The 12,474-nt window shown below is 38.9% G+C and overlaps 1 protein-coding gene across 1 annotated transcript; it reads right to left on the reverse strand.

The window, feature by feature from the left end:
• Positions 1 to 985: 985 nt before the first annotated feature.
• LOC127766787 (vacuolar protein sorting-associated protein 52 A-like) lies at positions 986 to 11,210 on the reverse strand. The gene is made up of 19 exons (XM_052291933.1): positions 10,939 to 11,210; positions 10,758 to 10,818; positions 10,441 to 10,536; positions 9,979 to 10,080; positions 9,331 to 9,414; positions 8,572 to 8,652; positions 7,670 to 7,813; positions 6,738 to 6,829; positions 5,957 to 6,038; positions 5,185 to 5,370; positions 4,219 to 4,334; positions 4,080 to 4,138; positions 3,054 to 3,154; positions 2,813 to 2,863; positions 2,484 to 2,663; positions 2,228 to 2,362; positions 2,062 to 2,136; positions 1,543 to 1,600; positions 986 to 1,462 (listed from the first exon to the last, which is right to left on the reverse strand). The coding sequence occupies exons 1-19, from the start codon at positions 11,040 to 11,042 to the stop codon at positions 1,161 to 1,163; spliced, it is 2,109 nt and encodes a 702-aa protein (XP_052147893.1). The 5' UTR covers positions 11,043 to 11,210; the 3' UTR covers positions 986 to 1,160.
• Positions 11,211 to 12,474: the final 1,264 nt, after the last annotated feature.

Here is a 12,474-nt window from a genome sequence, read left to right on the forward strand (position 1 = left end):
AATAACTCCCTATTTAAGTTGAGATACTCCTCGTTTAATTCCCAAGGTGGTATTATTATCCTTAACATTTATTATGGGCCTTTGAGATTTAATAGAATAAATCGGGCCTAGCCCATTTATTATAACAGCGCCTACATGTTCGAGGAGTGTGGGCAGCCCACCGACAACGACGATGATGCCTCCCCATGCCCGGCAACCTTCCTCGCCATCTCCTCTGACATCTTCCACCCCGTCATCTCCGTCTCAGGCGTAGACATCGTGCTGCGGATGTGGAAAGCTACTTCCTCACCAGCATCCGGGATTCCATTGCTGACATGACAGGGACGACGCCCAACCTGTTGATGCCGTCGAGAGGAGTTGGGGTAGAGAGATTGGGGATTTGCGATGGAGAAGGAAGAATATAGAGGTGGAGGATGATATGTGGGCCCACTTTATTTTTAATTTTTTGATGACTAGGATGCCATGTGAACGCCACGTCAGCGAATATCATTATCAATACTGTCATAGGAGTCAAACTACATCAGATTTAATATTTCAAGAATCATGATATCCGTTATTGCGGTTAAGGGATAAGAATTAGATTAGGCCTATATTTGACAGTCAAGTGGCGCTGTGGACGCCTTCATGTGCTGTGTAGGTCTTTTTTAATGTTACTTCAGATTCATTAACATCAATATGAATATGGGAAATGATAGAATGACTTACATTATAAAAACGGAGGAAGTATAATACATGTGGGCGCTTTGGCAAGAGGCGAGTGGATACAGTTGCAGAAATGTTAATTCTTTCGATTTGTTGATAGATGGCAAAATTTATGTGTTTCTATTCACTTATCCACAGGCGGGGATAAGTTTCTACGGTCCCAAACACCGCCAGACAATTAAAGAACATCTGAATGGCTATGACTACAATTAAAGAACATCTGAATGGCTGACTGATAGGCAGCTAATCGCTAATCAGCTCAACGATCTACCACAAACAGCCATTACTCTCAATCGAAAAACTATTTTAGATACACCCCCGTGTAATTTCTTAACATCTGCCAAATGGCAAGAGAAACAGAGAGTTCCGTGTCAAACCCAACCAACCTGCATAGCATATATCAGGATTTTCGTTACATGAGAATAATACACCAGTGTACATGGCAGGACCAGTACTGACTAAAAGGTCCTGGAGTATTTCTTGATCTCATATAAGATAGAGGATATGGAAACCAGGTCCTTGTTGAGAGCAGAGCCACCATTGATCTTCTTGACACACTCGGTGATCCTTGTATAGTACAGCAGCAGCTGCGTGAGTGCCGCTTTCAGGATCTCCATTCCGCAGAGGAAGTTGCTAAAAGATGTAATGACATCCTTGTGCATAAGCTCAATTGCAGCTTTCCACCGACCGGCAAAATCCTTGACTAATGGCTCGACATCACTAACACTGGCCTTGTCCGAGCTTGATGCTGTGTCTTCAGCTGGTAAAACACACACATAAAGATGAGATGCCGTTGCAAAAAAAGGAACCAGCTTGATGTTGTAACAGGGATCAACTTACACGGGCGAGATTTCACAAATTTGATCAAATCACTGAAATGCTCCAGTAGAAGTTCCTCCTGCATAAATATTTGTTCATTATATCAGCTTACCCCTAGAAAATTTTAACTATCCACACAGCTCCCTCTTTACAAATATTGTCAATAAAGTTCAAACGAAAGGAGAAAAAATGGACATCTGTTGCCAGTATTAAAAATCAATGGGACTAGCCTCTGATTGGCTTCGTAATCCTAAGAAAAGAATTACTAAACTGACAGTAGGCCTCCCACTATTTTCTCTGGACATGTAAAAATTCTAGAATCAAATGGAAAATACAGAGGTCGTACTAAAATAAATAGACTAGGACAAACGGCAAGTGGTCACACAACACATCACGGTTTGGTGCCCTGGCAAGTTAGGATGCAACCAAATAGCCCCTAAACAGATGCAAACAGGTACCCCCTAACACAGTAAAACCAATGAAATGTGCCCACGCAGAAATTATATTCCATATTTCTATCTCAGAGGGCACATTGCATACCACATATACTGAAATATTGCTCTTAAGAACCTCCTCAAAGTGAACTTGTGCTTTTCCACCCTCAGTGCCAGCTTCCTGTATGACAGCTCAGAACAAATTTAATAAGATGATACTAGTAGATTGCACCACAGTACAACTTAATGAAGCTTGAACTTTCACCGCCTACCTTCAGTATGGAAATCGTTAAATCATAGTTGTTTATCAGGAAAACAGTTTGCAACTTTTGTTTAGGGAACATCTTAGCCAACTTAACAAGCAATTCCTCAACAGCCATCCGCAACCGCTCGAGATTAAGATCAAGCTGCAGATATAAATAACATTATACAATTCCCATAAGCCATATAAAGGGGTTGCTTATCGCATGGAATGGGAATCAATAATTCTTTTCAGAAATCGGGTTGAGTTGAATTTGATAAACTAACCTGACCATCTCCATATTCAACATTGAGATGCACGAGGGATGCTGTAAATTCAGCATATCTCCTCATGACATAGTGAGGATGAACATCATCCTCCCAAAGAGTCTTAACATTTGCATTTCGTAAGCTGTTCAAATGCAAGTCAAACACCATCTTGAAGCGAGGCCAGAGTGATAAGTTAACCTGTGCAAGTGTGCAATGTGCACAAATGGACTTGATGAATTTGAAACAAAAGAAAGATTCATGGCGAAGCATTGGCTATCCAACATAGTGACCCTTAAAAAAGTCGATACAAGTATAAAATTTCAACAAACATGCGACAAAGCACACACCTTGTCTAAGTAAGAGTCCAAACATGGGATTCGCCGCTTAAACATGATTAGCTGCATACAACATCAATTCCACTTAGATTTCTCACATATAACAATATAAAGGGTTCTACCTAAAATGGAGAGAGAGAGAGAGAGAGAGAGAGAGAGAGAGAGAGATGTGGCCTCCTTCAAAGCAAGGACAGTCAACAAGGGCATAAATGGTGATATTTCTAAGTGCTTCAATAGGTAACTCAAAGCGTACCTGATGCTGATGAATTATTCGGATCATAAGCATTATGCCGATTGCGTCATAACAGTTCAGGAGCACAGCATTGAAATGTTCATCAACAACTTGGATAGGTCCTAAGGGAAAAGTAACAGACATCACTTGTTTGATGTTTATGTTAAACATTTTAAAACACATATTCATTGTCTATTTTCAGGTAGATGACAGTGGTAATAGTATAAAATGGCTTGACTTGATATATTCAATTAATCAGTTTGGATTATCTATGACATGGAGCATTTATATGTCAGACATGATAAAATAAATGGATTATTTCCTAAAGTTAAATAAAATGAACAGATAGTATATTACTTTGGTTACTAGTGTAATGCAAAGCATATTCTCATTTTCTATCAACTCCTGAAATCTCATCCTGCACATTTTCTAAATGACTGAGAAGAGCTATGCTCACTTGCTCAGCCAGAAATGTTCATAACAAAGACTGGACTTTTAATTTTCAGCAAAATTTAAATCAGGGTAACCACAAAACATCTGAATTAAGATTGGCCTTGACAAACTAAATGTATGGTAGTTATTCAAGCCACTGTGGCAGAACAATATTGATCAAAGTATGTCTCAATAGTATGACCAGCAAAAACAGGCATATAAATGTATGGTAGTCTTTGCACGCATTGTGCTTCCTACGGGTAAAGGACGATGTAAAAGCGGTTTGGGGGAGTATCTACGCATCTTTGAACTTCAGGTTCTAAAATGCCAACTCCATCTGGGTTGATTCATAATTTTAGGTGGATCAGATCCAAACGGGATGTAATAGCCACATGGACCACTATTTACAAATAATAACTGCCTTGCGGTTTGAGCCATCATTTATGAGTGTCCCGTCACATCCCTTTAAATCTGATCCATCCAAACCTCATCAAATGGTAAATATGAATGTTCATTCACATGCTAGAACTGAGCGATGGATTTACACTAGATACTTCTCCATTTAGATTACTACATCCACATAAGATAGACATTCAAAAATAGGACAAAACAAACCTGCAAATATGTCATTAAACAGTGATTCTTCACCAAAGAAATCATCAGAGAAAAGGTACCTGCAGTTAGTGGATATCTATCAGGTTGCCACTCATTCAAAAGCCATTACGAATAAAAATACAAGGGAAATCAGGCTTACTCTGAAGTAGCTGTATCAATCAAAAGTTTTTGCAAGCTTCTGAAAAGAACTTCATATGGATATTTTTGAGACTTGGCTTCAGCTATGTGAGGTATCAAGGCAGGCTGATCAATTTCCTGACATTCCAACAAAAGCCCACATGACAGACAGAAATGATGCTACTGTGCTGCTTCAACAATAATATGGTACTCAAAGTTCAAAATGGCAAGATCAAAATCTAAATAAAGTTAGGTGATGATTCTGTCCAAAACTGCAACGAACATATATAGGCATGAAACAGTCAATAGCTTCTGTGAGAAGAATTCAAAGCATGTTAAAATAATTCTTTTTGGTACAACAAGCAACAAGATTTTCTTGTCTGATCAACTATGGCAAGAACATTGCATTCATAGAATTTGACTGGATCTATTACAGTAGAGAAATGTATCCACAAATTTGATTATGGTGCTAACTGGATCCTCAATCCTTAAATTTGTGTTGGCATGTCATTTGTGTCCCTAAACTTGGGGGTTGCATGGCACAATCATGTTACTGAACTTGTATAATCACCATAAATGGTGTGGGCAAGTCCATATGTCTTGTTACAATGTTAGAGACAACTCAAAATGTGAACAAGACAGGACTAAGTGTCTGGCAACTAGCCACATTTACTCTAGGATTATATTTATGGTCATGTGCCAATTATGCACTATAAGATGATTTACAATGATAGGTGTCTCGTGGCATGTTGGACCGCTAACTAAATAGCTTGTTATGTTAGTCCATTAGTTCTTGTTGGAACCTTATAGCATCACATGACCCAGTTTAGCTCCCAGCCTCCATGTCATGCTTAACAAGTAGAATGCAGTTGAAGACAACCATAAGTATAGGATCGACTGATTACAGCTAACAGTGAATTACTTGACAAACTACATTATCAAAAAAAAAAAATCTAAATGTCAGTTGGAGTGTCAGGAATAAAAATACCTTTAATATGTTTATCCTTTCACCCAAAGCAAAGACAGAAGAACGGGTCTTCAGAGATTCTTTTCCCATGGAGAAAAGGAATCCTGTACTTCTAGTTTCAACTCCAAGTAAGTCGGTAGAGGTTGCTATGTCCAGTTGTAGTTTCTCTAATGCTTGAATATACGCACGGAAATGTGCACTCAGCACCTGCAAATTGGTAATATGGTAAAAATGTCAAGAAAGCATTTGCTCCAAAATATCTAAGAAGACACACAATGCAAGTGCTCTTGTTATTGTTATCGACTAGTACACTGCATTGCACAAGTCAAAAGTCATCGCACACAGACTAGTAGTGTTCCCTAACCTATGCAGAAAGTTTCAAAAGTATGTACATATGGAATTATTTTTTTATGAGTAAGGTTGATACCACAACAAGCACAGCAGTACATACAGAGAATTGCAAAACGAACAGAATGAAGAAAAACGGACAGGGATGCAACTGTAACAATCCATCGCCCAAAAGTCACCAATGACCAAACCCCACCTTGGGGAAGCAGCACAAGCGTGAAACAGCTAGCTTGGGCCTTTGAACTCTTTGCCTAGGATTAACACATAGTTGCTAAATTTGGACCCTCAAGCATGCCTGCTACTACTCTACACTTTGTACAGCAGTGCAGTAGTAAACCTTACCCTGGCAATGATTGGGACACAAAGCTGGACCAGGATCCAGGTCATACATTGATAATCTAATACCTATTCACACCATAGCTATGAGATTTATTATAACATTCACCTTGTTCATGGTATCAATATAAGCTGCACGAACTTCCGCATATATCTCCTTAGCATGTTCCTTAAGAAAAACTATCGTGTACCTGAAATGGGGAGCACAAACGAAAATCAAGAAATTGCACACCAGAGAGAGGGAGAGAGAGAGAAGATTTAATCGCATGGCCATGTAGAGGAACTTAGGCTCAGATTGCAGTTCTGCATTGTGCTGCGTTATGCATATTGTAAAGTTATCAAACGAAAAATTAAAATCAAGTATACTTGTTTTATAATCAAACTAAGGTTAGACAAAATATATTATCCAACTATCACGTCTCTCCAAGTTGTTCCATATTTTTAGAACACAATAATACCGTTGTTTGAAACATAATATTATTATATATTAAATGGAAAGCAATTTGCCAGACACCAAAATGCCTAAAGTAGTTGCACCAAATAAAAGGATAACAATCCGCTGCAATGCCATACGGAGACTTGTAGGCACAAGGTGCATTTGATGCACTTGGTCCACAAATCACATTTAGTGCAAGGTACAAAAATTATACGAGTGTCAGAAACATGAGGCACCTACAACAAGAACATAAAAAAGAATCCCGCTAACCCCATCTCATCCCTCTCAGTCTCCCTTTAGATTCATGACCCACAAGTTTGTCTTTGACTTCAGACTGAATCTGAGAGCATGGAAAATGGCATTGACCCATGATCCCAATGACTATCCATAGAACATTGCTCATGCAAGAACTAAATGTGGATAAAACAGGATCAGAGAAGACCATTTTGCATACTTGTATTTAAGAAGAACACTCTGCTGTAGAATCTGAATATTTGTTTTCGGTTTTCTCAAGGCATAGAACTTTTGGATGACAAATTCAAAAATCTGCAAGAACAATTATGAACGCATCAGTCATCAGCCATAAAACTCTTTAGTAGCTTTCTGCAATTGGATTGGCTAGATATAAAAATTCAATCAGCAAGATGCCATGAATCCAGGGACATTTTATTAAAGTTCAAGTTCATACTCATGAATAAACGAGACATTTTTTTTCCAATCTTGCCTTCCCAAACATATCTAAAGCCTGATAAAGTTTCAGAGAAATCCAGAGGGACATTGATGTGACTTCTTACTTCAAATGACCAAATCTACAATGGCTTGAATTTGCTCTGGAGTATGCTATCAAGTATGAACTGAGCAATAAACAGAGGTAGCAGAAATTAGGGCAACTCCTAATTTTAAATGAACCTTTATGGCTAGTACATTTGATGGTAAAGTGACACACTGGTTGCCATCAAATGTACCAGATAAATTATTAGCCAACATAGCTGCATCTTTCTTAGTAACACCAAACTGGTTGCCATCAAATGTACCAGATAAATTATTAGCATATCATTCTAGTTAATGGTGGACATACCAGGCACTTTCAATTGACTCATTTCTATGATATTACTGAGCCAATTATCTCTATTGAACTGAGATGACATAGCATGTATGAACTAACCAACCTTGCAAACTCAGAAAGCACAAAGGCATGACACATAATCCCCTCAACCCACATAAAACAGATGCTGAAAGCCGTAGATTGTTTCCTATAATTATTTTGACAAAAATAAGCATGTACGAAAGATGAAACGCACATACACCTTCAGCATGATATAAATCCTAGACCTGCTCACACTCATAAGAAACTAGAAGTAATAAACTAGTGATTGTTCTTCAAACCTTTGAGACTGCTTTCTGCCTAAGTCTCTCAACCTCAGGTTGAACATCCTTTAGAGCCTTGGACGATTTAACCATTGCATCAACTTCAATGAACTTGATTTTTCTGCTTAGAGTCTCAAGTGTTTTCATGTATTCGTCATTAACCTGCAGTGTTGATGCATAGGTCATTTTCAGTTCTCAAACAAATTAATCAGAATTACCTGCAAAAGAAGCAAGTTGACTAGGATAACAAAGTAGATCCTTGGGACGGATGACACATCAAACTAACAATTGAAATCTTCTGTTGGAAAAAAATATATCAATCAAAGACAAAGAAAAAAAACAGATGCACCAAAAAATAATTAAAAAAAGGACAAATCACCTACGAAAGGATATAAAGCAGTTAAACTGAACATTCTCACGGCTGAGCCAGAAGAGAAGAAACCATTGGCATAATGGCATGTTTGGATCTCTTGCCAAGGACTCTGTAATAGTAATACCATAGCGTCTAAAATCCCCTTTTCACTAGCTTTGTGTGTGTGCCTCTGTGATTATGTGTGTGTCGGGGGAAGGGAGCAGACCCACTTATCCATAGCACCCTCTAACACTCTCTTCTTTGCCGCATGTAGGATTAATTCCACCAAATGACTATATTTGGGCCACCACTTAAGGCCAGGGTATTACACCTTGACTAGTCAGAATTGCTATCTTTCATTGACAAGGATCTCCTCGTCCACAATTACTAGTAAATACAATGTTATGCAAGAAAAAATGAGGCATCCTCACTATCAGGTAGAAGCAAGGCTACGCAAGGGTGGGCAAGAGAACCAAACATGCGCTGCATAACTACAAATGGTATTGGTACCATATCAGAAAGTTGCAAGGTTAGCTGCAAACGAACATGAAAGGAATATAGTGATCACCTCTCCATCGACAATTATGTCAATCATTCTTGGAGGCACTATTATATCCTCAACAAATTTTGACAATTTAGACTCTGCAGCCTGCAGTATTTCCAAATGAGTGAGAACCAACATTAGGATCATCAAAGATAATTAAGCATGGAACGAAAGAAATATATAACATGCAAAAAGCTATAAAAACTGTGAAACAATTCCAAGATAAGCTACTTTTGATGATTCAGATGACAGTGACTGCCCTTATAATGTTGCAAAAAGGGCTCATTTTATAATTTCTATGCCATGTCTTGTACTTGAGTCTTGTCTCATTATTTGATAAACAAAAATCTAAATAACAAATCGGTTTGTCCAATTAGTTATAACACATTTCCTTAAAAAAGATACAACACATGGCTGTTCTTTCGGTAACAATTTATGATGCAAGATTATTTGTCAGAAGTGTAAGATAGAACCTTAATCGCATATGCAATATTTTCTGAAACATTATATCAAGCAATGGGGTGATCATTCATGTGTCGATATGTAAAGAACTATTGTAGTAACAGAGAAACTATGTATGCTCTGGCATCTACTCTTGAGATATTGGAAGGTACAAATTTTAACAGTCATAAAATATCCAAGATGCAACCAATATATGCTAAACCACCAATCCCCTAGATATTTCAAATCAAGGACCTAGTATGCACTCAGATCAGAAAAGATTGAAATGGAGGAATAATTGGATATATGCGGATAAAATGTACAGTATGAAGTGAACCAAACCTTACGATTTTTCAACTTTAATCCCATGTCCATAGATTTCTCCTGAAGGACCTTTATCTCTGAACTTATAGAACCAATTTCTGTCTACCACAGAAGTCAAAAGAATTGCAGAATGACTTAGTGATTGTAAAAGAGTGAGTTACTTTTGTCTATAGGTGAAAGATTAGGTAGAGAAAACAGGAAAAAAAAAGTATAAAGACTTTTGGTTTGAGAGGGAACATTGGTCATCCAATTAAATGATAAGAAAGAGTAAATAATAAGCTAAAAATGTTTTGATTCAATTATGTCAATGAACTTCTCGCATGGATCACATAGTAAAAACTAGAAACATTGAGCATAGAATTGTGATACAGGTAAAGAAAGTTCTTCCAAGGAGGTTGCCTTCATGTTATTTAGTTGACAAAAGGACAGCTTAAAAATGCAGAGACATGATCCTGGTGAATTTTCAGGTAGCTCACAGTAGGCAGACTCCTCTTTGAGAAGAAGTTCAGAAAGCACGTGAATTGCTAATTGATACAAAGTAATACTAAAGTTTGCACATTCCAAACATGATGATAATATGTTCAGTATAACTACTCATTCAGCTAGCCAGCACACAAGAGAATGCCACAGATAGTTTTGTCAGAACATATGAGAATATGCTTTTACCTGGAATCCAGTCAGAACAGTTTCCATTTGTGACAAAATGTTATCACAGTCACGAATCTGATCATGCAGCGATACCAAGTTTTCACTTTCTCCAATGTAATCCTACAAAGAGGGAACACTACATTTTATCCACTGCCAATTTCTATTTATGAAGCATCAGAAGCTGAAGATCATAAGTTTTTTTTTCCACAACATTTGTGCAATTATTTGATCAACGTAAACTTTCTCTGGTAAGAATAGGCAAGTCATTGGATGGATTCGTAGTCTTATAGCCATCTGGCAAAATAAGCTAAATAATCTTATTTCAAAATAAAATAAAACCATGCTGTAACTGTATTCCTACTCAACGTCAAATTCAAACTGCAGTTCATATTCATATGTATATAAAAAGAGCAGCTCTAGATTGGTACAAGCATATTAACTTGGATGATTGACGTGAATGACCATATCATATATAAATACCTGTATAGAATCCAGCTCAATTTGGCGAATGTTGTTCTCGACGCCTTTTGTGTAATCACGCAGTTTGATGCCGTTAGCCAGGATATTTGCCACTTCCTACATCCACACAGAAAAGTAAAATCAGCGATCCACACACAAGAAAGAAAAACAGACGGCTACACTGTTTCTTGCTCGTAATTGATAAGTGAGCTCGGAAAGACAACAATACAGCACCCAGGGACCTGAGAAGCACGTAGCCCAAAGAGAGCTCAATCGCCAAGCTCGTTACTAGTCTACAAGTAACAAAAATAAATAAGCATCGGATCAACAGGCAGCACCTCGTCGTCCTTGCAGTCGTCGAGCTCCTGCCTCAACCCCTCCAGCGACTCGTCCTCATCACTGTCGAAAAAAAAAAAAACCAAACCAAATGTTATTCAAAACAGCGCGCAAAGGCTCACGTTCTCGGACGTTATCCACGGGACGAGATCGGGCGGCGCGGCATCCCGTCACCGTCCGTACCTGGCGACATCCTCGTCGAGGGCGAGGTCGCCGACCAACACCCCGAGGTCGAACCGCTCCCTCTGCCCGTCGTGCGCCTCGGCGGCGGCGGGGGCAGCGTCCATGTCGTCGTCGGCTGCGGCGGCGGAGGGGCTACCGATGGGTGGCGAGGATGCCGGGGATCGCCGGCGGCGGGGTGGCTCCGATCCAGATCTACCACCGGAGGCGGTGGTGTCGGGATCGGATCGGATCGGAGGACGGACCGGGGGGGGGAGGGAAGTGGGTCGGATCGGTCCCGGCAAAACGAAGATGGGGGAAGAAGAAGAAAGAGAGAGGTTGGGTTGCGAAGGGGGAACGGACGCGTATTGGGCTGGGCTTTCAAGTTAGGAATTTGTAGGCCTATTGCAGTCCAGGAAGGAAAAGGTTCACTCCAAGTCCCTCGTCTTGTCGTCTGAGTTGTAAAATCATCCTTAAACCCAACGCATCTCTAATCTTATAAAACCGGGTCAGTTACAAGACAGTATTGCTTCCGATTTTAGTTAACGTGACGAGCTGACTTCGGTCATCCAGACTGAGTCAGAGACCGAGACCCACATAGCATACATACAAAATATTCTACATTAGACCAGTTCTTCCTCTACCACCTTTCCTCCATCTCTCTTCTCTCTCCTCAGCTCACGATTTTAGCGAGCAAGCTATGCCGATGATCATTACAGAGGCCTGACGAGGAAGCACATAATATGCTGCAGGAGGTACACAGCCTCGCTAAGCTATAACGGCGAGTCGGCGATTAAAAAAAAAAGTGTTCCAGTGTACAATTAATTCGTTCTATATAGATTCATTTTTCAAGTGAAAAAGAGCCTTTTGTATCTCTTTATGTAACACCTTGACTACCATTAATACAATAGTTATAAGGTAGAGTCTCTCTACCTTTTTCCGTCAAAAAAAAAGTGAAAAAGAGCCATATCAGCGTTTTTACAACAGCAGCTATATTTGTTACAGCTCCTTGCGTACAACACTTTGATTGATGGATTGCACAAGGAAAAAAGATAAGGCATTGTTTAGATAAAAAAATTTTAGCCAAAAACATCATATCAAATGTTTGGTCACATGTATGGGGCATTAAATGTGGGAAAAAACCAATTGCACAGTTTATATGTAAATTGCGAGACGAATCTTTTGAGCCTAGTTGTGCCATGATTTGACAATGTGATGCTACAGTAAACATTTACTAATAACGGATTAATTAGGCTTAATAAATTCGTCTCACAGTTTACAGGCGGAATCTGTAATTTGTTTTGTTATTAGTCTACGTTTAATACTTTAAGTGTGCGTCCGTATACTTCAAAAACTTTACACCCAAAGAACTAAACGCATCCTAAAGCTGTGTTTGGATGCCCTTTTCCCAACCCCTCTCTCTCGTTTTCCACGTGCACGCTTTTCAAACTGCTAAACAGTGTGTTTTTTGCAAAAAAAAAAGTTTCTATATGAAAATTGCTTAAAAATCAAATTAACTATTTTTGAAAAAAAAATAGCAAATACTTAATAATCACGTGC

This window comes from Oryza glaberrima, chromosome 3, assembly GCF_000147395.1.
Source record: "Oryza glaberrima chromosome 3, OglaRS2, whole genome shotgun sequence".
NCBI lineage: Eukaryota > Viridiplantae > Streptophyta > Magnoliopsida > Poales > Poaceae > Oryza > Oryza glaberrima.